Source organism: Cavia porcellus, unplaced genomic scaffold (genome assembly GCF_034190915.1).
Source record: "Cavia porcellus strain 051 isolate PalLab524CR breed Dunkin Hartley unplaced genomic scaffold, mCavPor4.1 scaffold_1, whole genome shotgun sequence".
Taxonomy (NCBI): domain Eukaryota; kingdom Metazoa; phylum Chordata; class Mammalia; order Rodentia; family Caviidae; genus Cavia; species Cavia porcellus.
The window spans coordinates 164869148-164897079 of record NW_026947484.1 but is presented as its reverse complement, the minus strand read 5'-3'; the positions used below and the strand labels follow the sequence as shown (position 1 = coordinate 164897079).

Here is a 27932-nt window from a genome sequence, read left to right as displayed (position 1 = left end):
AGGACAATGAAAAAAATACAACTAGTATTTTAAGAAGAACCACCCTAGAAGTACAGACCCCTGGAAGACAAACAAAGAACAAACTAAGAGAAAAAGTAATTTGCCACAAGGTGCTGCTAAGTAAAATAAGACAAGTTCTGCTAATTAGTTATTGGGATAAGCAACCCAGAGAGCACTGGGGACATTGATGAGGGCCACTCTCCTGGAAAATGGGAGAATATTTAATTGAAAGAAATAGTTTCCTAAAATGCCAGGCCAACAGAATAAAGGAAGAACAGATACCCATAAATACGAGATTCCCCACATTTTATAAAATAAAATTACACATTATTAAAGTTAGGAGTTATAACTAAATGATAATCCACTATGAAAAGAGCTATCGAAGGTTTTCCACAAAAAGAAAACAAAAATCATTTTAGTAAAAATTATGACAAGGCTGAGCTGTCATGAAAAAGGTTCTCACCTTGTGAAGGTTTTCTCAGCAGTTATATTTATATATTTAAAAATCATTATTATATTTCATTTAATGCCTTTCTTTAAGCAGAGTAAAAATAAATCATTCCAGTATATGTTCATCTCTTTATTCAAAGACTTGAAATTATAACCTATCAAATATATCTATAAGGAATAGCTCTAGATTTATGCTAAATGACACATAATACAAATCTTACAGAAATTAAGAGGCATTTTAGAAGTGGAACTTTGAGGAATATGCTCTGCATAGTTTTTTGACAGTAAATTCTGTTACGATTCAACAAAGTCATTCTACTGAAGAAGTATGCTTAAAAATATAAATAATGCTAAGTATTATCTCTATTATAGTGAGATACTGTCAAGAATGAAAACAAGAACAAAAATCCTTCTCGGAAACAGGTATTCAGCGGAAGGAGTTCTCTGGCAATTGCCCGACACTTGGGTTACCCTGAAGTCCCCTGGACACATCTGTGCACTATGCTTTGGGAGTTCGTAAGGAACCAAAGTTGTTCAGAGAAATATGCATATAGATCTTTAAGTTACTGAAATACATGTTTTAATTTATTTTTAAATTTACTCTGAAAAATTACAAGTTGCTTAAAATGAGCAGTACTTAAAATTAACCTCAACATGAATCAGCATTCATTAATGCTACTTAATTAGAAGTACCTAAGTATAAATTTTCTCTAACTATATAGGCTATATATAACTCAATAATTATATAAACTTGAGGAATAGTTTAGATGTTTTTAGCCAATGTTCAAGTGGTTCACCTAAGAAACAAACAAACCCAGAACCTTAAAAGTTCTCTTGTAGCTCAGGCTCCTGGGTCCTGGGACACATTTATTCATTCTTTCTCATACCCAGTTAACAGAGCAAACTGTGAAGGAAAAGACGGCTATGTTTCTATATAAGGATTTCTTCTTCTTCTCTAATAGCAAATTATACATTTAAAGCAGTCTGTCTAAGACACAACATTGTGTGACTTGTTGGCCTCAGTCTTATTGTGCTTTTGTCTATTCTTTTTAAACCCTGTGATGTTTTTAATACTTTGTATCTACAAAGTAGACATGATTTGTTCTTTAAGTATTCTGGGATAATAAAGAGGATGCACTGAATAAAACTCGGCTGGAACTCATCTTCTTTTCCTGTTATGTGGTTGGCAGAAGAAGACACAGGATGCAGTTGTGGATGAAAAAGGACAGAAGATGACATGACAGAAGCACAACTGAAGACAACCTCTACTGTCACCAGCTAAATCACATTCTCCTAACCCCACTGCAGCTCAAACAGGCTCACCTGAAACGGAGTTCAATTGCCAAGGAAGGTGAAACACTTCTGCTGACATTTTTTTGAGAAATGGGAATCATAAATCAATAATGACTTGTATTTTGGAACCATCAGTTGGTTTTAATTCTACAGAAAAGTCAAACTAGCTATTTTTCACATGATACAGTAACAGATACTTAATCATAAGTTACATGTAACTAGTTATCCTACACAAAAACTAAAATTTAGTATTTTTTAAATTATACAACCAGTTTGTACCAACAAGCATATTTAATAGAAATATGAAACAGTATCTACTTGTAGAATACAAATGTATGATTTCTTATTTATTCCTAGCTCAAACAGAATGGAAATATACAAGTTATTGCTTATTAACATATGTATATCTCAAAATTAAGAATAAGCTAAAATAACTGGGAATGTCACAGGTGCTGGGAACCTGAAAACCCGCTGAGAGGCGCGTGCCACCAGCTGACCTTACTGCAGATGATGGCGCGTACTTCGTCGTCTGGGGACGTTGGGGTGCCAGAGATGTCAGGGTTGCTGTTGCTCAGGCTCCGCGAGCGGCTCAGGTTGAGGCTCGCGGGCCGCACTGCAGATCGGGCCATGGTGGCGTAATGCACGGATCCTCCCAGCCCCCCAGGACCTGGAGAGGGCGCACAGACCACGGAGCAACAGTAAAAAAGAAAACAAGTGAGAAATGAACCTAAAAAACTGACTACAAATTACAAAATTCCACAAAGATCGTGACCTGCACCTGTTTCTACATAAAAAAATACTATAAATTCTTAAAAATATTAACAGAAATCAAAATACTTGAGAACGACATGATACCCTTCTTATTTTGCATTAAACAAATCAAGACCTTTATACTGAGCCACATCCCCAGCTGGCTTCAAACCTGCAATTTTTCTGCCTCAGTCTCCCATTGTAAAGACTCAGACATCCTGTACGATAGCAGTTTACAAAATCATATGAGTAATACATAAACTCATTCTTTTCACGTCTTCTGTTACTATTAATTGTGTAACAAAACTAACAGGACACACACACACACTATTTCCACTTAGGAATAGTTACAACAAAGCCCAAATGCACTAGCTGGCGTCTCTTGCGGTCTCCAGCCCTCCTGCTCTGCTGCTACCAAGAGCTCTTAAACCACACTGTCTTTACTTGTGTTGGGTGTTAAATTCGTTTGTTTTATTTAATACAGTCATTTGTTTCATATGTATTATATTTGCTTTATATGTGAACCATAAAGGTTTTCCTCCTCCCACCAAAAATGTGAATGTTATGTGTGTGTATATGAATTATAACAAAATGACATTCTTAGAATATTTATACAACACTAAAGATAATTTTAAGAGTCTAGGTTACATAAGAAAGCAAAGAAGTCCCTTTTATCTGACTGGTCAAGCCTGGTATCATCTTTCAACCATGTTCTGTAAGTTTCCAGCAGTTATACCCACAACTTCTCTGAGCTCTTATTTACAGAAATTTTCTGAATGTCCTATTTGCAAATGCCTGTCATGCCTGTCACCTAACTAACGGAGGTCAGCACACACAAAAAATGACTCTTGAAATCTGTGGGGCTCTCACAGTATGCTGAATGAGGGGAGATGGAGGAGCACTGTGCATACCACAGTACCTCCCCCCCCACAGTCAAACCCTCAGTCATGGAACTTTAAATCAAGACAGGACATTATGAGTCAGAGTATGAGTCCACTATATTTCTTTTTTGCAAGCAAGCAAAGGAACACTAGGTCTAAACATCCAGTCAGAGAGGCAGCACGCCTGCTTTTCAGGACCGATTACTCGCCAGTCCTATCAGCTTCATGCTGTCCACCCTTGGCACTGGCGGTGAAAGATGAAGCATGCACAGGTACCATTAATGGAGCAACTGCAGGCCTGTACAGACTAAAGACACCACCGCAGTGTTCACTCATGCAGTATCACACTGGACAGGCAATTGTCTGGGCTCTGATACTCTGCACTGTTCGAGAAAGCGGCCCCTGCAGTACAACCACTGGCTTTACAGTTCCTAGAGAGTTAGTGCACCCCCCTTGTTAATGCCCGGTGGCATTCTGAGGACACATGCGAGACTCTATTTAACAAGGAATGGTAAAATGCTTCCGGAAGCATTAGAAGTTATTCTCAAGGATCATTTCCAAGAATTAATTTAACAACATCCCTAATTCAAATTAAAGAAAGCTGTATAAATCATGATGCTTTAAAATTAAACTCATCCTTTAACAGTAGCACCTGGCACAGTAGAGGGCTTAGTGGTGTTTAACTCAATGTTCGGTCTACAGCGTTACCTCAGTCTCACAGTGTAGACTGACTTACCAAAGTCGGTTTCACAGTAAAGTCACACACCTGGTGAGGGCGAGTTAGGGTAAGTGTTTGGTAGGCGGAAAACATAGTAGATATAGGAGGCCAGGAGGCTGTTCCTGCCATGCTGGTCATGATTTCCTTCCAAATTTTTATGAAGTCGATTTATAATTGATGCCATGGCTTCAAAAGATGCTTGACCTAAATTAACTTTTAAGAAGGAAAAAAACACATTTGATTTAGCATTTTTTAGACTCTTAAGATCCACAAGATCAAGGCATTGTCATCTTAAAATGCTGCAGATATAGTGACTACACACAGTAAAGTGTATTGTTCTTATTTAGTGATTGTCATGGTTTATGTCTGTGTCCCTAGGCCTCATGAGTTTGCATTGTGCATTTGTGCATTTGCATTGTCTAGTGCTTGGATTGATGGTGTTAGTGCTACATCCACTAGGGGTGGAGCCAGGATATGATGTAATGGCAGGAAGAAGGTGTGTCTCATTCTTCGCTGATTCCTGTTTGCTGTTTGCAGCCGCCACGAACTGCGGTCCAGCCATGCCCATCTGCTTTGGAGCCAACTGAGTGTGGACTGAAACCTCCAAAAACTGTAAGAAATAAACTTTTCCTTTCCCAACTTGGGCTTCAGGTATTTTGTCTCAGCAACGAGTAAAAAGTAACTAAGACAGTGATATATTAGGCTAAACCAAAAATACTGGTAAGAAAATAACTCATTTTAATAATCTAACATGAAAATACTATAGGTTTGATTAATTAGAACCAGAAAAATCATTATCCAACAGATATTCATTCTTTTACAAAATAATACAAAGCACTTAAGAGAAAGTAAATCCATCTTGGATATCCCCAGAAAAGCAATTTCTCATTTTACAGATGACTGGAAATCTAAACACATACAATGAGCCCTTACTATGTTTGTTAAAGATACTAACAAAAGTAAAAATAGAGGAGCCAGCGGTAGTCAAGGGGGCAGTGGTGTAGACAAGAAGCCAGCCCTTTCCTGTGGGCCAGTGCCAGCAGCAGTCACAGGCCGCTGGGAGGAGAGACAGGAAGGCAGTCCTTGCTGTGAGCCAGGCAGCATGCAAGATGAGACCCAAGGATAGCACCCCCCACCATACCTCATGCAAAGCAAACAGCTGATTCAGAGAAATGTGGGCTAGGATGATAGCTACTGAGGTAGAACAAAAACAGCTCAGTGCTTGCAGTGTCTAGTGTCTGACTGACTTTGCAGGCCTAAAACTGGCAGTCTGAGCACCTATTTATAGGATAACAATATGCAAAATAGTCAACTATAGGTGATCTCCTTCTGCAAGTGGTAGCCATTGTCAATTCCCTATTATCTTGTTTTATAGTCCTGTATCATTTTGTTTTGTTTTGTTTTGGTTTTACTCCGTTCTGTTTTGTTTGATTTTGTTATGTCTGAAGGTATAGGCAGCTACTGAATATACCAAAAGATATTATTAAATCAACCATTGTTTTTTTTTTGTATTTTTTTAAAAATTTTACTTAAGGAGAAAAAAAAAAAACAGAAAAAGGGTACAAGTTATACACAATTTCAGAAAAAATAAACAGTAGGAAATCACTAGTTAATTACATATTGTCATCTTAGAAATAGTTGTTGGAGTTACAAAATTAAAGCATATAGAGGGGACTTTCAAACAGTGAGACTGCAAACAGTTTTGTTCAATAATCCAACAAAACTCAGTAATATGGTTATCTGTCTTATACACTTAAATATATATGCAGTTATATCTTTTAGAGAACTTTCTTTTCCTTTCTTTTGTACAATGACAATTACACATTTTGGGTTTTATTACTCCCACAGTTCTTATTACTTTTTTTTTTTTTTTAAGAAAGTAAAACCAAATGTGACATACTAGGACAGAGTCAGTCAAATCAAAAGGATGGACATAATACATAATGTAAAAACAAAATACAAGGTGATCAACAACGGTTACCATAATGCCTCTTGTTATCTTAAAAAGAATTGCCTATATCATCATTTAAAATAAAATTGAACAAAACAGTAAAAAATAAGACCAATAAAACCAAAACATTGGAGACATTAGAGGACTTCAAAAGAAGATAATAATCAACCAGAATGGGCATCACAATGGATCTTATTGTCTTCATAGTTGTTGCCTAGACTTTCAAACTTGGTACTATCTAGCATAACAGAATAGAGGAAAATCAGTCAAAACAAGATGGTGAGAACAATACAGAGTTTCAAATCAAGTTAATAGGAAATCAAAGTGGGTTACTATAATATATCCTGCTATGTTTTATTTATTTTTCCCTTAATTAAAAGGATAAAAATGAAAAAGTAGACAATAAAAAGGAGATTGATATAAAAAACAGGGCATAACAACAAAACAGTGTAGGTCAAAACATAACCATTTAAGCAAAATAGTGTTTCACCACAAAATAATCTTGACATAATAGTAGTTACCATAGTGTCTCTTCCCTTAAAATCTTTGGGTATAACTTCGTATACTGTAGCATCAAACATATCAAGACAATGTAAAACCATTCAAGAGAATGACAGTATTACAGGGTTTTTAGAATCAACTAACAGAAAATGAACAATGGTTTCTGTATAATCTCCTTGTCTATAAAAGTTTTTGCTTATATTATCACATATAATAAAATCCAGTAAGATACAACACGCTAAAACCAATGGAGACAGAACAAAAGCTTGATGGGGCTTCAAAACAAGATATTAAATCAGCACTACCTATTTTGATGTCTTGTTTTCTCCAAAATGGCTGTTCCTACCATCCAACCTTCTCTGCCTCATTTCTGTTGAGCTTTTTTTCTGTCACTTGTCAGTTTGTCCTCTTCATTTCACTTTCTGCTCCATTCATTGTGGCCACTCTGCCACTGTTTCTGGAATCTTGGTATTTTTCATTTTTAGAATATCCCGCAGTAATCTCTGTAGAGGTGAATTGGTGGTTGCAAATTCCCCTAGTTCCTCTTTATCCGGAAAGCACCTTGTTTTTCCATCAATTTCTAGGGACAGTTGTGCAGGATATATCAATCTTGGCTGGAGGTTATTATCTTTCAAAGCTTGAATTATTTCCCCCCCCCACTCTTCGTGATTTGATGGTTTGTACCAAGAAGTCTGCTGTAATTCTGATGGGTATTCCCTTGTAAGTGATCTGTTTCTTGTTTCTGACGGCTTTTAATATTCTGTTCTTATATTGGATTTCTGGAATTTTGATTATTATATGGCTGGGTGTAGCTCTGTTTGGGTTGTGGGTGGCTGGGGTCCTGTATGCCTCATACATCTGAGTATCTTTACCTTTTGCTAAATTAGGGAAATTCTCCTGGATTATTTCTGTGAATAGCTTTTGTAGTTCATTTGTTTGAGTCCCTACTTCTTCTTTTATGTTCTTGATTCTTAAGTTACAGATCCTCTTGTCATCTTCTAGTCTTTGTATTATTGCTGTTTGTTTTCTTGTTATTTTTAAGAAGTTTTTCATTTCATGCTCCCACTTTACAAATCAGTCCTCCAGTTCTAATAATCTATCTTTATTCTTTCAAGCTGTTATGCCAGCTTTCAATACAGTTTTTAGTTTCCTGGTAATCTCTGTGAACCTGCTTCACGTATTCTATGTTTTCTCTATTTTCTCCATCAAACAATTCTCCCCTTTTTTTCTGTTCTTTCATTCCACCGTTTTTTTTCTTGGGCGGTGCTTAGCATTTCTCTAACTATTCTACTTATTTCTTGCTTTATTTCATTAAATACTTCATTTTTGAACTCATCTATGAGGCTCCGGAGATACTGTTTTATATCTATAGGTGGCGTGTCTGATATTGCATGTTTTCTGTCTTCATTCCTTTTGCTTTTACCTTTCCTGGATCAGTGTTCTCAGGATTGGGGACTGAGGACCCTTTCTTGTTGCTCCCTTTTCCCATACTTTTTGTTCCTTCCATACAAGCGTATGTAGGAGGCTCATTTTTTTTTTCTCTTTATCTGTTGCAGTTTGTTTGAATCCGCCAGCTAGGTGTTCCCGCCCACTGCAGTGTACTAGGGAGACACAGACCTGGGCAGCCTCTGCTGGGCCCGCCCCTCCAGCTCCACCTACTGAATGTTTCACTGCTAGCGTGCACCGCTAGGCACAGGGACCTGATCTGGGCTAGTTTACAGGATCTCAGTCTGCGGCGTCACCCGGCCAAGTGCTCCCCACCACTCCCACTTGAGAGGGGAATATGCGACTAAAGTCACTGCAGGGCTGTGTTCAGGATAGTCTGCCCGTTCCCAGAATGTCCTCTGTTGGAAGGTCCCCATTTCTCTCACTCACCGCAGTTCAATGCAGGGCTCCCTGCCAGTCCCGCTCTCAATGACGTTTGGGCCGATTCCCACTCTCAGAACTTTCACATGCCTCTCTCCCTGCCGTGCAGATTGGGAAGCAGTATCAGCAGCAGGAAATTCAAATCGTAGCTTCCAATGGCGCAGGCTCCAGCTTCTGCACTGAGAATTTATCTGTTCCTGTTATAGCATCAGGATTGCATTTCCAGTTGGTTTCTCTCAGCTTAGTTTGTTCCTGGGTTGGCAGGGTACATCTCCTCTCGCATAGGACTCGTCACACAGCACCACTCCTGGATTCTAAGCTAGTAATCTCAGAGAGCCTCTGTGGCTGCTGCTATTTGTCCACCATGTTCTCCCGGAAGTCCTAAATCAACCATTGTTGATTTCCGATTATCTTGTTTTGAAGTCCTATATTGCTTTCACTATTTTGTTTTGATTGACTTTATTTGGTTTTATACTCTTTAAAATAAAGTAGAAGTTTTTTTAAAAATTATTCAGAAATATTAAGAGAAGTTAGTGTATTTGTATAAGGATTAGAAGGAAAAACAGATTAAAACTATAATACAGCAGTTTTTGTTTGTTTTGAGACAGAGTCTCACTGTGCAGTGTAGACTGGTCTTGATCTTATGCTGCCCAGGCTGGCCTCGGACTCACTGCGATCCTCCTGCTGCAGCCTCCCCAGTGCTAGAATTACAGGCATGTGCACCACACCGGGCAAGCCTGTGTACAGCACTTTAAAGATCAGGATGAACACTACTGCATGATTATTTAAGTTACTATATCACGAGAATTCTGCAAACGTTTGGGAATTCTGACAGTGCACTGAATAACAGGACCCCAATCCCTTGATTTAATCAAGACAAGAAATTATGATTGGACCATGAGGCCAGCTAGGTTTCCCTGAAAGTGGTACAACTGAGTAAAAAGGTCACTCAGGAAGGACACTTACTCCACAGATGGCTGACGACGAGGAGAGACACTGGAGACTGAAAGCCACCTGGGCTCTCCCAATCCTGCCACGTTCACGGTTAACTGCTTTCTCACAGCAACTACTCCAAATCAAGAGAATTTACCTCAAACTCCAGTCCCTCCTACCCGCTTCTTAGCAAGCCCCTCCTTCTATCTCACAGAAATTATAAAGCACAAATTTTCTCAAGATTCTCTACAAATTTATCAGAAACTGAGGCTCCTTTCATGTCCTTTCAAAGGAAGCACAGTCCGCAGGAGCCTGCTGCCCGTCAGCCCTGCCAGCCTCGTGCTGGCCTCACACATGTGCCCGCCAATGTGCCCCTCTCTCCTGGCAGCACACTTTTCCTCCTGCCTCTCACCTAGGCTTCCTCGGCATGTCAACGTACTCAAGCCTCTGCACTCTCATGCCCTACCCAACCCTGTGTCTCTTTCAGCTTAAGCTGAATGAGTTCTGCTTTTAGCAAGCTACGCTATTCTTGTGAATCTCACCTGTGGACAGCTCTCGGCAGGAGATGAGAGGCCCTTGACGGCCCCAGCTTGAATTTCAGCTCTGCCCCACTAACCGAGTGATGTGCACACCACTTTTGAACATCACTGGACCAATGGCCATAGTAATGGCACTTACTCCACAGGGCCACAGCGAGGGACTCGCTCCTGGCACCAGCCAGTGCTGTGTGAGCCTTTGCCTTTGTTATTATTATTATTTTACTTACACAATCCACAGTGAAGAGCTGTCCTAACCTTTTTTTTAATGAAAAGCTTTTCCTGTAACTTTTAGAACAGACATCTTTATAACCTTTGAATCCACCTTCTCTTCCATATCTTGCTGTCTTGTCTTTTATTAGGACCTTATCATTTTTGTATGAAATTCTGTAACAATCTTAATCTGTCTGCCTCCAGGTTCTTTGACTTTCAAATGCCCACACTGTAGCCATCTTTTAAAAGACAAATTTGGTCATGTGACTGCCCTCATTAAGATCACACTTTTCAAAGTCCTCCTGCATGCCTTTGCAGGAGGCAGTACTCCTCTGCCAAAGTGTGAGGAAGACCCTACTGCATCTTCTGCAGCTGTTACCTCTCTTAGCAGCCTCCAAAGGACAGCGCGTTACTCACAAGTCCTCCTCCAATTCCCAAGTTCACCAAGTCCGTGTCCTGTGCACACGCATTCTGAGCTCCTTGCAGTAAGTTACAAGCCACATTCTTATTTGTCTTTAAATACGCTAGAATTTCCTCCACTTATAAGTCCCCCCCACCCCAAATCCTTGTGGAACTTATGCTCCTTTGTGCCACCACTGAACCTGAAATTTTGTAACAGGTTAGCTCAAATTTCTTTCCAGCTTAACTTCTTTTTAGTATTTAGCTAAAACTGTTGAGAGAAGCAGAGAACTAAACCTTGGAAAAGGGTATTCATGAGAAACAGCCCTTACGCCAGAACAACAGAGAAGAAAAAGAACACATTGATGTTGACCAAAGAAGGAAAGAATAGAAGCCCGGCCTGGAGGAACGTACCTGTCATCCCAGCACTCGGGAGGCTGAGGCAGGAGGATTCTTGTGAGGTGGAGACCAGCCTGGGCTACAAAGTGAGCTCAAGGCCAGCCTGAACTGCACAGTGAGACTCTGTCTCAAAAAGACCAAGAAGAAGAGGAGGAGGAAGAGGAAGAGGAAGAGGAGGACGAAGAGGAGGAGGAGAACAGTTTCGTGAATGGAGGGCAGCAGGTAAATGAAAACGCAGCTTGGGTTGACCACATGACCAACTGTAATATGACCTATCTCTTTACCTATTTTCCTAACTAATCTGTCAGATCTTAAAGGCAGGAGCCCAGCAAAAAAATGTATCAAGATAGAGATCCTAGGACAGAGAGTAAATGAATACCTATCAACTTCTAAACATACCAGTTACTCAATCAATAGTGAGCGAGTGAATGAATGAATTTGTTTCTATAACTAGAGAAGTCTCTAGGACATGCTTTTAAACAAAGAAAAAGTTATCTTCCATAATTAAAAATAAGTAACCGGCATCTCTAACTCCCACACTAAACACAGTCTTTATAGGTAGCAGATAGAAAAGCATGTTCTTTTTTATTAGTTTCTTTACAGAAGTGAGATATCCAGATTATAAATAACAGGATTCATTCCCAAGCAGAAATACATTACCTAGTTGGCCAGCAATGACAGGAGGTCTAACGACTAAGAGGATCAGTTTATCAAGTAGAAGATGAAGAAATCGGACCACTGGCTCCAACTGAGATGAATTCAGTGCTGAAATACTGCTCTTCAATTCATTTTCTAGGTTATTTTCCATGATTCGCATGTCCCCAATTCGGACGGGGAACATGTGTTCATCCAGGGCATTGACCAGAGCAAAAAATTTATCAAGATAGGGATCCTAGGACAGAGAATAAATGAACTTGTAACTACATAAGATTCCCAATTGGAAGGGAATATGAATCACTATTACAAGAATACAATCCAAAGAGATACGCATATGGTACACACAGTTATAAAGGATTTCCTGTGGACATTTTTTTTTTTTTTTGTCTTTTTTCTTTTTATCGGTACCAGGGATCGAACTCACGACTGCCTGCTTACAAGGCAGGCGCTTATGCCGCTGAGCTAAATCTCCAGACCCCGTGGACATTTATTTTCACATTACTGTAAAACAGCTGCCTGAAATAATACTGATTACTCAGGAAGGGTCTTTTCTCTTTTGCTCTGAGTTTGCCCTGCTTGCCAGAGTTCCAGGACTACTTGGGACACTGTTTGCCTCTCAGCTCCAAACTGCCACTGCTACACTGCAGATCACTGTCCCAGTCTCCTCTAACTATGGCTCTCCTGGTCAGTGGGCTGATACTAGATGATCCAGCAGAGTATGCTGGAGGCTGCCTGGCTGTGAAGTGAGGAGGCATCATCATACTAGTCTTCCTGGTGGCGGGGTGCAGAATGGAGGATGCAGGTGACGCAGTTCACCTGATTGGGGAGGCTCTCGTGGTTCCTGGCCAGGATGGCTCACCACAAGTCTCCCTGGCCACAGCACTGCGGCAGGAATGGAGTGTCACCCTCTCTGCAGAGGTCTGCTCCTTGGCCTTCAGGGTCCCCCTCCACCTCCTCCTGGAGACTGGGTATCTCTGCTGTCATCATAGAACTCTCTTTTATCCCACCAAGAAGTCAACCACCTCTAACCCAGTTAACTCCCTGTGGTTTCATTTGTTGTCTGTTGGTGGGGTTGAGGAGCTAACCCAGGGTCTTTCACATGCTGTGTGTGCAAGACACGCGGTCCTCAGTAACAACTCTCAGAGTGTGTATGTGTGTGTGTGTGTGTGTGTGTGTGTGTGTGTGTTTGAGAGTGGGTCTCGCTATGCAGTTCAAGCTGGCCTTAAGCTCACTTTGTAGCCCAGGCTGGTCTCAAACTTGCAACAATCTTCCTGCCTCAGCCTCCTGAGTGTGGGATTACCCGATGTGAACCACCACACTAGGCTACAACTCTCAGATTTAAATTCTCTCATTCAAAGCACTGGCTGACTGCCTCCTGTCTGTTACTATTTAACTTCCTTCTGCACTGCCAACAGATCCACATCGCTCACAGCAGTACTGTGCCAGGTTCCTGGGTGGACACTTACACTCCCTAGCTCCTTCACACTTAGAAATAACCCTGTGTGACCCAGTTCTGAAGAAGGCGAAGGGCACAAAAGCTGGTGGGAACTCTGGGGTGGTTTTTATTTACTTAGCAGTGAAGACAAACTACAGGAAAAGAGAGTAACGCTGCCCCGCCTCCCATGTAAACTTCTTGTGCTATTCCATATGGATTACTTAGATGATTACAATTCTTTACTGAGCTCCATATAGTCAACATATATTTCAAAGAAGTTACAAAAAGTGTAACACAGTAAGAAACATTTGTATTTCACTGATCCTGGTCTGTAGGTTCTTTCTTCCTCTTTCTTTCGTAGTCCTAGGGCTTCCACCCCAGGCCTCACACTGGCTACATCCCCATCCCTTTTCTTATTTTCAGGCTGGGTCTCACCAAGCTGCTACACTGCCCAGGAGTGGGCTCAAATTTGCAAAGCCCCCCTGCCTCATTTACTCAGAGCACTGGGATTATAGTGTGCAGCTGATGCTTTTAAATGTTTTAATATAAATCAGTTTGTCTGACATTATAGTGATAAATGTACTTCAAAACATTACAAAAAAATAGAAAATATTAACAAATATTTATTATTTGTTAGTACATAGAAAATACTAACAAATATTATTTCTATTGGTCATTTTAAAAAGATTACTCATATCTGATAAATTTGTTTTACTTAGTTGCAAGATTCATAAACATTGGAATTGTAGTCAGGACTGGGAATGCTAGGATGTTACCCACTTATACTTCCTTCTTCCCCCATATTACACAGGTTCTGAATCAGCAATATAACTTATTTTGTTCCAAATCCTTTTTTGTAACATAAGACAACACATGAATCTGCCTCCATAAAAAAAGTCTGTGAGGAAATGATAGGTGTACTGACAAATCTAAAAAGAGAAAGCTAATAATGATCATAGTAATAGGCAAAAATAAGCATAAATAATAGTGTACTTGCATATTTAAGAAATGGAATGTGATCTTAAGAATTTATGTACTAGGGGCTGGGGATTTAGCTCAGCAGTATAAGTGCCTGCCTGGCAAGCATAAGGTTGTAAATTCAATCCCGGCTACAAAAAAAAAAAAAAAAAGGAATTTACATACACTGATGATAAGAACACCAACCTTTCCATCACCACAAAGACAAGGAGCAGAGGAAGCCCAGTACACACCCACACCATCAGGGAGGAAAGCCTGTACTTGGGTCCTCCAGTTACTGATCTCTGTATCACTCCAAACAAAACCTGTGCTCAGCACCATCCTCTGTGCTTTATTTCCCTCACCTCGCCAGGGAGGAGGAGCTAGCTTAGAAGACTGCTGCCCTGCAAGGCTTGCTTATAAGGGTGGCTTCCGGCTCTAACACCAGGTCACCTCAACCGTGATGCTCCATGCCTGAACGTTTTGTGCAAGTGACATGTTTATGCTCAATAGCTGCCCTTCCTTGGGGAGAGGGGAATCTCGGTGCATGTCAGGAAGTGCCTGGACAAGCCTGTAGTAAATTCCTGGACACTGGGTGTCCATTGAGCTTCCCCACAGAGCAGGCGTCACATATGCCATTTCCACCTGCACTCCTTGACTCCATTAGGAGCAGATTTGGCAGCTTAGTCCTCTGGACTTCCCGGATACACTTTCCATGTAATCACTAAAATATACCACAGCTGCTGTGCTGAAATGACTTCACCAGAAGTTCCCAGGGCAAACTGCTGAACGCAAGGGGCTCCAGGACATTCTCTGCATGCCCTTCCCTTGATAAGCTGGGGAATGCCTGTATTCCACATTAAAGATCAGCTTCATCTCACTCTATGTGTGTGCATACACGGTATCACAGTCAAGGACAACAGACACACACAAATATACGCACACACACTTCGGTAGTAAGTGGGGGAATCAGTCACCAGAGTGGCAGGGCTTCTATCTACATGAGTCACCAAGAAGCTAACTTTCGGAGGCGAGGAGGAGCTGTACAAAAAGAGAAGTAAAAGGAAAGGAGGAAAGACCTTCCTGCCAAGAAAGACTAAGAATTAGGGTTTTCAAGGACTTCATGTCACAGAAACAGAATGAAGTATTTGGGCAGATGATTCCTGAAACTCTTTCCATTTGAAATACCAGAGTCTATGAGAAATACAACTTGAACTGGAATGTAGTTTTAAAATTAATTGTTCTGTCATGTACCACAAACTTAGAAACATGTCACTTAACTGTTCAAAAGAAAATCAATCACATTTTATGAAGCAAAATATTTGCTTCTGGTGACTGTTAATGAGTTCTGTATATTCCTTTAAAAAACACAACTTATAAATCTACATGCTTTTAACTGATACATAATCCTGTAAGTCTGAAGCAGACAACAAAATTTTCAGTTTTTCATTTTAATTCATTCAAGTAAACGATCATAAAAACCATTAAAACTCACTTGTGTGTGGACAGATGAAACAGCAACAACTTCAACATTAAACACACCTTTGTGATTATCAACCCACTTCATGCCTGGCAGAGGAACCTGTGAGACAGTAAATATAATGATCACAGATGTTTAAATTGTGAACTCAGGAAACAAAAAAATTAGAGTACCTCAATGAGGAAACAAGACTCCATAGAAATACATTTTTAATCACGATAGTTTTAAATAAATTTTAAATTTTTATTTCTAAATAATTTTTACAAAAGAACTAAAAGGTTCAAGAAGTAAAAACAGCTAAGATTTCTATTTTCCCAGAGACAGATCCTTTTTTTTCATTCCAATGCCTCTATTCACATTTGCATAAATTCCCTTACATGGTTAATATCATGTTATTTTGAAACTCGTTTTTCACATATTATATATTGTGAATCTCATTTCATGTCAATAAATTCACACACACAACACTATCTTAAAGGTTTACCATATTCCATTTGTTCATTTAAACTTCCTAGTATGTTTTCATTGGGCATTAAAATAGACCCAAGTAGAACTCTGTTGTTCTAAGGATTAGAAACCCCTTTTATTTTAGATGTAAACTGCTAGACTATCAATTAAAATTATCTCATAAAAACCATTTTAAAAAGTCATACCTAAGCCCTCTCCAAACTTCCTACTAAACACAGTTAAGGAGCCTGGATCGTGACATTTAAAATGAGCAGCAAGGCTGAGAGAGCTGGGGCCCCTGGTGTAAGGTACCCAGGAGCACCTCCGGGCCTCACTTCTGCTCTGCCTGTCCAGGACAAGTGCTGGAGACCAGCAATCCAGAAAAGCCCACAGAGACAGGCAGGCAGGAAAAGCTCCAGGAAAAGGCCGACACCTTCCACTGCTCTGAGAGGACAAGCACTGCTGCCCTCTATGCATGCATGGGCATGGTGGAGACAGAAGGGTGCCCTCCATCCACCCACCCATGTGCGTGGGATCCTCCTGCCCACTGTGGAGGTCCGCCAGAGCGGGCAGCGGGACAAAGGTGTTCAGGAGGTCAGAAGAGGCTCAGTGGGAGCCCGAAATCCACCCTCCCACTGAATAGCCACCCACCCAGCTCACCCCAGGGAGTGAGACAGTGGCAAGGAGGACCTCCAATTGGGCCTCAAGGCAGCACTTCCCCCTCCACCACTAAAGCAGGAAGATTCTCACCACAACCACGCATCAAAAGGGCAAAGGCCCTGAACTGTCAATTTAAGTGAGAAAAGCCAAGCGCCAGACACCAACACCAAGAGGACAGACTCTGGCTAGGTCTAAAACTAAGCACATACATTGCTGACTGACTGCCCCTGCCCCCCATCCAATACTGCAGACTGAAGCCAAGGCCTTTTCATTAAGTTACAGCCTGGTTTGAGACAGGCTTACATTAAGTTGCTACATTGCCCAGACTAGGCTTATGCTTGTGACTCTCCTGCCTCAGCCTCCCAAAGTACTGGGATTATAGTATTTATTGCTTTTTAATGTCATCATTAAAGTATATAAAAGTTTTTAACTCAACTGAGTGCTTTATTACAGTATCAGTCAATCACACTGTACTATAGGCCTATAATCAGATATAAATATTGACATAGTTTTTAATATAAACATATTTAGCATAGCAGTTAAAAGAAAACCACTGACTTACCTTAGAAAACTGACTGTGTATGTGTGAACCAGCTAAGTAAAAGCAAATCTGTACATCCACAAGAGCACACTTTATTTTCACTTACATGTTCAATTTCCAAAACATACTACAAATTTAAATATGTATCTATGACTAGTCTACTAAAAGAAATATTTACTTAATAAACCTTCTTATGATTTAATAGGAAATTTTTGTATCTTTTGAGTTTACATTTCATATATTATTTTAGGTTTTAAATGAATTTTTTTAAGAAGGGTAAACATTTCTAAGTTTTACACACGGAAATTTTAATCATGCGAGGAAGTCTGAATGTCAGCATTTCATGCTCGCAGATAGGAGAACTACGGAGCGAGTCTCATTAGGTGAAAAATCTCCACCGTGAGACTCCCGCCTCACCGATGAAGAAGCGCAGCAGGCAGACACTGACCTCAGGGGATAGCACGGAGTACGCCTGGGGAGGCTTCTCCAGGGACACCGGCAAGCAGAACTGGCCAGTCTTCAGCCGTCCATTCTGGAGCATCGGGATCCACTTGGAAACGAAAAGCAAACACTCTAATGTCTGTGTCAAAAAATTAATTACTCGGGGAATTTGTTTTATGAACTTGGTATGTCCCAAATTTGTCTCCTATCATCAAACATTAAAGGGTTTAATTATATAAATGACAAGAGGCCTTCATAATTCCTCGAAGGGATCATTTCCCCCCAATAGTACTACCAGCCAGGCAGTATTTAATATAAAAGGTCCTTACTACCTAAAAAAGAATCCCTTGAAAAGAACACAAAGTGAATCAATTTTAAAATGGAGACAAGTTTTAAAATAGTGGAAAGATTTTGTTAGCTGTGAGTGCTGCAAATAAAACTAAAGAGTACTATTTATTTTAGAAAACTTCACATCATAAAGCAAGAGACAAATAAATTAGCCGAACGTTAATTTTTCTCTTCTGGGTAGAAGCATGATTTCTCTAGGAAAGTTGTATGATAGAATATTAGGACATTCTTCATCTTAAATATACTTCTGCAATTCAATCATAATAATTTTTGAAAAATACTCAAAGGTTTTAATTTATTTTCTAAGAGTTACTTTTTCTCCTTAACTTTGTATTTATACTGAGTAAAGAACTGAGTAAACTCAAGAATCAGAACCAGACCTAAGTATTCACGCAAAGCAATTAATTGCTTAATTACATTACATTAATTGCATTAATGGCATTTTCTCATTCTGACGACTCTTCCTTACCAATGCATGTTTACAGCTATCGAGAATATTCAAGGAGTAAGAAACACTAGCTGTGTCTTACAAATATTTCTAGGGTCAAAGAACTAAGTATTCAACAAAAAGCACTTACTGTATAACCAACGGGGGTTTCAAGAGGAGTGTTTTGCTTTTGTTGACAACTAACATGATAAAAAGTAAACAGTAAGTGATGGTGGTCAGTTAAAGCTGCAGGGAGTCTAACCTTGATTTCTTCATGAAAATCAGGAGACCTTCATACAAAAAAGAAAACAAACAAAAATCAATAATCAGTAATTTGTTCAAAATGAGTAATTACTGCATTTGAATGCTTGCGTGATTTTAAACTTAATTTTAGATTCATGCTTCATTTTTCCTCTAGTTCAAAGCATTTTCCTTTATTCCCAATCTCCAAATAATTAAATCCTACTTGCAGATAAGGGAGCTCACTATCTCTGAACTTTCTCACCCTATTTTATTAGTGGACTGAGGCGTATTACTATTTAAAAATTAGTAATTATTACCTTCATACAGAGATTTCCATTACATTGGAACTTGTATACAAGGAGACCATGGAGGGCTACATTTTGAGCCAATTCTTACACATATAGAGAAAAACCACCCTATAGAAAAATATTTTTATTTTGTAGGAGTACAGTTTAATGCAAAATTAAACTGTATCATCCTTTTATAAAAGAAGAAAAAGGGTACATCGAAAGACACCTTACTGTAAGTTGGGCTCTCTGTGAATGCCTTCTATCAATTATTCCATTGTTAGAAAAATTAAAAATGTCACCAAAACACGGACTAGATATTGACTGACTTCAAGGGAAGAAAAAAGATAAAATCAGGAATGATAACAAATTGCATTTGTGCCACAAGTTTGAAGTGTTCCGAGACACGACACAAATATAATCAATTTCAGGGTCTTCTGTCTCAATCAGTATTTAATCAGAATGGCCTCAAAGGGCATTTTTATAGAAAGTGCAGCTTCTGCTCATGATTTACACCGCAGTGGCTACCTGGCATCCTGACCTTCCTCATGCAATTGCTATCTCTCAGAACTGTATCCCATGAAAACCCTGCTCTCTTCACTGTGAGGCCTGGCACACCTATTAGACTTTTCTTTCTTAGATGTTTGTCAAGCATCCTTCCTCAAATGAGCCTCAAAAGCCTGTTAACAGGTGTGGGTTTAACTACAGAAATTCCAAGGGGAACTAGACTTTAAGTAATACCAACAAGAAAGAGAGCTAGTATTAGCAATCTGAAAACTTGGTAACTTTGAAAGAAAAAAAATGCTATGCATCTTAACTACTGATCTCACCAATCATCACTAAATTGGGAAAAAGCTGAAATTATCAGCAATGCCAGATGGTAATGTCATTCGGATTCCATGAATGCTGACAGCAAATATAACAATAATGACCTACTCACAAAACTGACAAACTTTTAGAAATGATAGCTTTCTCATTAGTATCCTTCCTGGTACTCAATACTATAGTTTATTACTTCCTGAAATGGTATTATGTGAAGACTTGTGAAAAATTAAGCATCTATGAGAATTAGTCATTCAGTAAATAGATTTAATTGCCCACTTTCAAGTTAACCATTGCATTAGTTTAGTGGTGATCTTAAAGATCAATGCACGAAAACAATTACCCTCAAAAAGTCAATATCAATATCTATGCTATAAAACAGAGGTTGGCAAACTGTGGTTCACAGTCCACAAACTGTAGCCACAAGACCACTATGAGGTTTTATGTAGCCTGCAAATTGACAGTGGTTTCTACATTTTTGAATAATATCTTATTAGATATGAAAATTACATGTAACTCCAATCTCAGTGTTCATGAGTACAGCTGTCTTGCAACACAGCCACCGATTTGCTTGTGACTTCTTTGCTCATGGCTGCTTTTGTGTTATCCTGCAGAGCTGAGCAGTTACCAGAGAGGGCCATGTGAGCACAGCCCTGCACATACACTGTCCAGTCTTCTGCAGAAAATGTTTGCCAAGCCCTGATATAAAGCATGTTGATTAAATACTTCAAGAGCAGAGAGGAACAGATTACTTCAAGTTTAAGCTCAAGGAATTACTACTTAGGAGCAGTACTTAATACGGGCCTCAAAAGCTGAGTAGGAATTCAAACAAATACGGGGAGCAGCATCATGAAAGATATAAGAAAGACCCAGAAGAGCACAGGATGTTTACTTCTGAGGTCCAAAGAGAATCATCAAGACTCAAAGGTTGAACGTATATTAGAGAACAGAGGAGAGAAACCAAAAACATCTTATGAGCTGTAGTAACTAGAAAAATGGTACCATTAATAAAAACAGAAAATCAGGCATAGACAAGGTCAGAAAAAAAAGATCAAGGATAGAAACTAAGAAGTCAGCGAGGCACCAAAATGAGTGTGTGCGGAGGCTGGGAGGCTGGTGAAAACACAGGCATGCGTCAGGTCGAGGCAGGAGAGCAGGAACATTTCGGCTCCTCGCCAGGTTACTCAGGAACAGCGTGCCCGGAAAAGCGCTCACATGAGAGCTGTGGCGCTGTGTGTGGAAAGCTTACACGGAGGGGAAAGAGAACAAGTGTGAGCCCTACACACAGAGAATGTCCAAAGAAACAGAAGGAAACTGAGATACAGCCATCAAAACCAAGGCGAGAGGAAGTTTAAGGAAGGCAAAGGAAATGCATTCTATACAACAGCAGTGGGAAAACGTTTGTGTTTTCCAAATGCAAGAAATGCAGGTTTCTTTTTGAAAACAGATGACACTGATGAAATGGGACCCTGAAGAGAAGGGACAACTGAGCCACCATCGGCAGCCACAGGACAGCAGGGCTGGGAGCAAAGAGGAGGCCCCACTACACTTTAAACAGGAGAGGCAGACAAGTCCAGAGAGGATTCAAGGTGGGAACAAGGAAACTGTGGATCTCAGATGCACAACAAAGAATTTAAAATAGGAATGCAGAGTAAAGCCAAAAGAAAAGCAGGATCTGGAGGGAATTTCTCTAGAAGCCACTGCTACATCACCAGGCAAATTACGTAAAATGAATTACAGCAGCCCCACTACATGATACAATACCATCGATTTGCAATAACCCTAACTGATACAATATTGGGATTCTTCAGTATTTAACAGTCCCCCAAAGCAAAGCAGAAATTAAACATTACCCAAGAAAGCAATGTCCTAAGGACATAAAATGGAAAGTCACTAAATCGAAGGACTACTGGAAGCTGCGAATACCACCAATTTAACTAATGGGCTTAAGCTTTGTAAAGACTTAAGTAAAACTAAAAAGTACTGGGAAAAATAAAAGGGATGATCAAAGGACCAGAGGTCACAGTGATAACAACACAGTAAACTGAACAGATTAGAAAATTTGGTTGAAAAGATCTTTTATATGTAATGTCTTATATGCAAGATGTCTTTACAGAATGGCTGTGCATCTATGGATTTAAAATTACACTTCAGATGTTTGCCCTGCCTCTCGCAGTCAGTAAAACACACTACCGTGAGTGCTAACAATGCCACTATTGAGAGGTGAGTAACTTGAAAGAAATATTGTAATTCAGTACCTGTTATGATATACTACGGCTGTATAGGCTTCCTTTGAAAACTCTGAACAGCTAGATTTACCAAAGATTACCTGTAACAAATAACAGCATGTTGAAACTTTGTTGCAATAAATGCTGGATGTTTCATATCTATGTAAGAATTTGTCTGATTTAATAACTGAGAAAAATGGGCAAAATCAGCCCACTGAAGAACAATGTGCCTACTGACGTTCATTACAAGCTCACCTGCTCCACTGCAGGTTTCTTGGCGATGATAGACCCATCTGACATCCACACATTTGAAAGGTTCTACTGTTCTATGATTATATTGCTATCTAGTAAGCAACAAGGTATATTTCTTCCCTTTTTTTTAAAAGAAACTGAAGAAATCATTTTATACTGGATGTTGCATATAATCTGGAATCTATATAAGAAATAGGATCCTAGAATGCTGGTATAAATCTTCTATGTAAACTGACGGCTTCTCCACTAAAACAGCAGTCATCCTGAAAGTCAAATATAAATTATTTATAAATGACATATAATATTCTACTTTTTAGGTTGTTATGTATCCTTGGTGATCCTAGTACTTCGTTCACACTGCTTTACAACAGAGGAGAGCTACGTTGTTTAGTTTAATATATGTTTAAAAGAAAATTCACATTTAAAAAAAATACAGTTTTACTTCTGGGGAGAGTTTAGAGGTAAAATAAGGAAGCCTTGTATTTCTGCCTCCTGAACTCTGAGAGCAACACTGTGGATATTTAGGGCAGCTGACTCCCAAACGGCTCAAGGGTGCCAAGGCATGGTTATGACACTGCCAGCCACAGACAAAGCCCGTAGGCCTGGCCAGCTATCTTCACATATGCATCAGTAGGCATGGATGTGGTCAGCGCACTCGCATCACATGACTGGTGAAACAACTGAAGCCTAATCCTTACACAAGGAGATAACCAGCACCAAGGGTACAGGCAGTTGTTTGCTTTTGTAACCTTTCGAGCGTCTCCTTTACATTATTATACCAAACTGTAATAATTATGATTGCCTTAGGTAAGCCTTATTTTATCAGTTCTATAATAACACTACATTTTTACAAAATGTTACAGTGCCAGAATTATGAAGTTTTCAAGTTTACTATAAGACATTCGATAATCAAAAAATTATGAGGTGGACCATTTGAATAGTCCTTAGTTAAAAAGCAAGCAAACATATCATGTTGCTGCATATATTCTTTCAAACCGACCACTCACATAAACACAAGAATATTACATTTTCATATGATTAATAATACACCAGTGAAATGAATGCAGTAACTTTTCTCCTCTGAGAAGCTATCACTTTTCAAAGAATAACCTATTTTTGTAACATGAATGAAATAAAAGGGGACGTGTTCCTTTTTGATCATCATAATAGGTATTTTTAATCGCCGACATGGGTTGAACATCCAGTACAGTAGCAAACAAGTGCTATGACAGGCATCAAGATACAGCTACAAGTACATCATGGTCCCTGCCCTCAAGGAGCTTACAGTCTAGGGGATGAGGTGAAGAGACAAACACAAAACTGCAGAGCACTAAGGCCTCTGAACAAAGTGAGAAGATGCTTCAGTATAGCTCATCACTGCACTTGTCACTGCTCGGGGACACTCCAAGACCTCGACTGCTTCCCTCCCCTCTCCAGATTCAGTCCCACGAGCACTAGAGAAACTTAACTCGGGGTTTAGTACAGAAGCAGGCGACGCCTGCTCCTGACCTCGGAGGCATTCTCTCTCTCTCTCTCATCTCTGAACACCTGCTCCTTCGGGTCCCTCTACCAACTTTTTAATAATTAGCACATATCTTGGTTCTCAACACTGTCTGCAAAAGGTAATCTCTTGATGAGAGTTAAGAATCCTGACAACTGGTTCAGAATCCCAGATACTATGATGTACTTCAAATGAGATTCAGCCTGCGAATTGTTATTTTTAAAAGCTCTCCAGATGAGTCTAACGCTCACAGAAGAGTGCCAGAGTCGCTCAGTTAGATGAAAAGAGCCATACACATTAAAATCCCTGTGGAACATTTTCGAGCAGCAACACAACCTCTGTGCCGCCATCATTCCCGCTCCGCTCCCTGGCCGTTCACTGTAAAGAGGGGTGAGAAGAATTGGCACAACACACGCCAAAGCAAAGTTACCTGTGCTCTGGTGGAGTTTCCTGGGTGATGCTGATCTGACCCTCTATAGAAAACCACGATACATTTGTATCCATTTCTATTATATCCTTCAGACTGCAAGGCTCACTCATCTTTGTATCTCTAAGATATGCCAACTCTTCAACTAATGTTAGCATTTTAAAAAATACAACACAGCAAGGAAGTAATAAAGTTAAGATTTTAATTTCCAGTTTGGCTGCCACCAAGTGATATTCGTCTTAAAAAAGCTAATGTGAGCCACACGTGAAGACTAAAGAAAACAAAATCCTTACCGGCATGGCATTGCTCGGGTCTTCTCCATACATAAACTGGACTTTCACTGTGATGTTCCTGGCAGAACCCTGACGGTTGGCAAAATTAAGACTCTGAGGGTATATGTAGAGAAGATTTCTGCAAAAGCAACAGTATAATAATAAATATTAAAATACTACATATCACTCACCAAACACAAAGATGAAAATACTGAATTATTAATATCTCCAGGCACTGTGCTAAGCAGTCTAATGTACCTGACCCTAAGAGCAAGCATTCAAATACAGAGCAATCAACTCATCCTGATTTTGCTGATGAACTGAGAACCAGAAGTTAACTGGCTTCCACACACAACAAGGGAAATGACAAAGCTTAAATCAGAGTCCAATCAGCCAGACTTTGAAATTCATTACCTTCTCGCAGCATGAGGCTTTGGAAAGTGAGTACGCAGAAAACACCGCTAAGAAGTTAAAAGACGGTTCTACCATCATCTTGGCTACGATTATCAAGCAAATACAGATGGACTGGAATGTACAACTGTGCTTCTGTGTAAGTTTGGCCAAGGACTGAAGAGGGATGATACTCACATGACTGTTTAAGAATATTACAGTATAGTGGATCTGAGAGAATCAGGTGGCTTCTATGAGACAATCATACTCTACCCTGATTTACCTGACCTCTGCTCTAGCTTGTGACTGGGCGTCTTCTACAAATGTTAATCATTGCTGCTGCTAACATAAAGAACTAATTTAAGAAAAGACATCAAAAGAAAAATCTATAACCAGTAAATTACTTTACCTGAACACTACGGTTAGAAATGATGAACAAGATTTCAAGTATAATAAAGCTCAGCTAAACAACTTTTAAAGCAATGCAAGTAGGTATAAAATTTTAGAAGTGCAATACAGCAATCCAGAAATTTTAAATGAACATACAATCTTTGACTCAGGAAACCAGTCTGTAGGTTGAAAAGAATGCTGTACTACAAGCAAGTTTTTAATAATAATATTAAATTAATAATAATAATAATATTAAATTATATTGAATTTTTTAATAACTGAGATTACAAATAATTAGAAGGAAACAATGTTCAGAGTATGCAGAGCATACCTAATCTTAAAATCCAAAATCCAAAATCTGAAACTTTTGGAGCTCTGACTGATATCACAAGTCTACAGGTTCAACATAGCCAGACTGTTCTATGAACAAAATTACTTAAAATATTTGACAAAATTAACTTCAGGCTTTATGTATATGGTATGTATAAAACATAAGTGAATTTGATATTTTTGCATAATCCCCTAAGACATTTCATTTTGCACATACAAAATTCCCCACCACTGCAAATTCTGAGACATTTCTGGTCCCAAGCATTTCAAGATACTCAATCTGAATGAAATTTCAGATTGAAATGGACTGGTTAATTAAGTTCATACACATTAATAAAAAAAGATACTATGAAATCCTGCAAATGACACTTGCAGCAGTTAATTAGGAGAAAAGGAAAGGAGTAGTTAATTAAGTTAGTAAGAAGGGATACCATGTAGTACAGCAAACCCCAATCTGCAGCAGTATTTATGGAACAGGGAAGCAATACTGGGCACATATGATACAGGGTATGATTCAAGGGAACAGGATTCATGGTGTGCAGCAGAATTCCTTGTGTATGGTCAATTCGGGTGGGTGGGTGTATGCATATGGGTGTGGCAAGTGAGGCAGAGGGACAAAAAGAATGGATAAAATCGTATTTCTAAAACAATAGTCATGATAGCTTGACTTTTTCAGTTAACAGTAATGACTTGAGATTTTTGTATGTTATTTTGCTTGCATTTCTGTGGTGAAAATATACAACATTTACAATTTTTTTTTTTGTCTTTTTGGTGTTTTGTTTTGTTTTGTTGTCTTTTTCCTTTCTATCGGTACCAGGGATTGAACTCATGACTGGCTGCTTTCAAGGCAGGCGCTTATGCCGCTGAGCTAAACCCCCAGCCCCTGTCTTTTTGTTTTTTATCGGTACCAGGGATCGAACTCACGACCACACACTTGCAAATCAGGCACTTATGCCGCTGAGCTAAATCCCCAGCCCCACAACATTTACAATTTAAAAAGCAATATAGTAATTTCCATGGTGGAGAACAAGTATTGTTTACAACAGCATATTCTCTGAAGTACCAAAGAAATGGAGAAGTCAATTGTACTTAAAATAGTCAAACAGCTTGCTAATCAAAAGAACTAGAGGTCAAAGATGAATATTATGAGCCACTGCAGCTGTCCACATTTTTACAGGAAATATTTACAGATTCGCCACCATATGTCACACATGACGTTGGGCATCAGCAAAATACAACTGGATTAAGAAGTCCTTCCTGGACTTTAGAAACACACCATGAATGGGAGGGAAATGGCTACAAAGAAATCGTTTACAAACAATATACTGCTAAAGCAAGAGGTGTGCACAATTTTCGGCAGCTAAACAGTGAGATTCAGCTAGCCACCAAGCCTTCTCACCTGTGAGACTCCCCTACCTTTTCTATCCTGACAACTTACTTGCTGAACAAAGTGGATTGTTTCTGTAAAGTTTTCCAAAGCTGGGATTTTATTACATGCATCCCTAACCATCATTTTAATACAGTCCTCCGAGTTCTCTGGAAATTGAGGCATTGACCTAGTGTCTTGGTCACATTAGGACTTTTATTTTTTCAGTCAACAACACTTCTACCAGGAAGAAAATGATTACTTCTTTTGGTCCAACTAGTGGATCATGATGATAAATGCCTAAATCAACTAAGCCATTAAGTGCTGCAAAAAGCTAACTTTCCACCTTCCTTAACAACTGGGCCACCTCTAGTAGAGCATTTCCCTCATCGATTATTTGTTTTACAGCGAGCCAGTATATACTCAACAAATACCTGATTCTTTTCCAGGCTTCAAAATATTAAGTTGGTCTACTATAATCTTCTAAAGGGTCAACTAAGTTTTCTTTTTTTAAAAAGCAACATTTAAAAACTTTTACATCAAAATACTTGACAGGTTTCAATACATGCAGTTACCATCCTTCTGAGAGTTTTGACTGTCCTATTTTTGGCAAGTGAAAAAAAAATTCAAACTGGCTTTAGATTTAGCTATAGCAAGACTTCGGGGAAGACTGTGGAGTGGTGAACGGCAAGAAAGAGCCTGTCTGAGATCTGGGGTCTGCATGCTAGAATATAGCAATATGGGGAAGAGCAGGAGGGACGTGGGTCCCAGGGACCCAGGAGGGATCTGAAGTGAGAACAGAGGCCCAAGGGCAGAGCAGGGAGAGAGACTTCAGTGAGGGAGGAGAAGGTGGCAAGCAGCACTCTCTCCCTGAGCCGGGACTTACTATGTGGGAGAAGCAGCACAAAGTGACAGGTGCATGGTTATGACTACTGTCCCAGGAGGCACACGTGGAGAAACACATGGTGGAACAGAACAGTGCACGCAGTGGACTGCAGTGGGTGGTAAGTCATTTGGGTTCAGACATCCCCAAGAGAGGGCGACTGGCTGTAGCTAACTTGGAGAGGGGCCAACAGAGTTCAGAACTCTGGAACAGCTATGGGCTGACTCTACCTAGCAGCTGCCTGTGACAGGGTGCCAA

The 27932-nt window shown here is 39.6% G+C and overlaps 1 protein-coding gene across 12 annotated transcripts in view; it reads right to left on the bottom strand.

Annotated features, from left to right (window-relative positions):
- Dock7 (dedicator of cytokinesis 7) overlaps positions 1-27932 on the bottom strand; it is a 187927-nt gene that overhangs the window by 70028 nt on the left and 89967 nt on the right. For 10 of the 12 annotated variants that reach the window (XM_063259552.1, XM_063259559.1, XM_063259570.1 and 7 more), the window contains exons 15-22: positions 24337-24454; positions 21894-21964; positions 18435-18573; positions 17516-17617; positions 15435-15521; positions 11551-11782; positions 4141-4305; positions 2241-2410 (exon numbers count right to left, since the gene is read on the bottom strand). In XM_063259552.1, the coding sequence (XP_063115622.1) occupies positions 2241-2410; positions 4141-4305; positions 11551-11782; positions 15435-15521; positions 17516-17617; positions 18435-18573; positions 21894-21964; positions 24337-24454 (1084 nt within the window). Of the gene's footprint in view, positions 1-2240; positions 2411-4110; positions 4306-11550; positions 11783-15434; positions 15522-17515; positions 17618-18434; positions 18574-21893; positions 21965-24336; positions 24455-27932 lie in introns of those variants that run through there. The other 2 variants (XM_063259619.1, XM_063259626.1) reach the window with 2 other exon arrangements.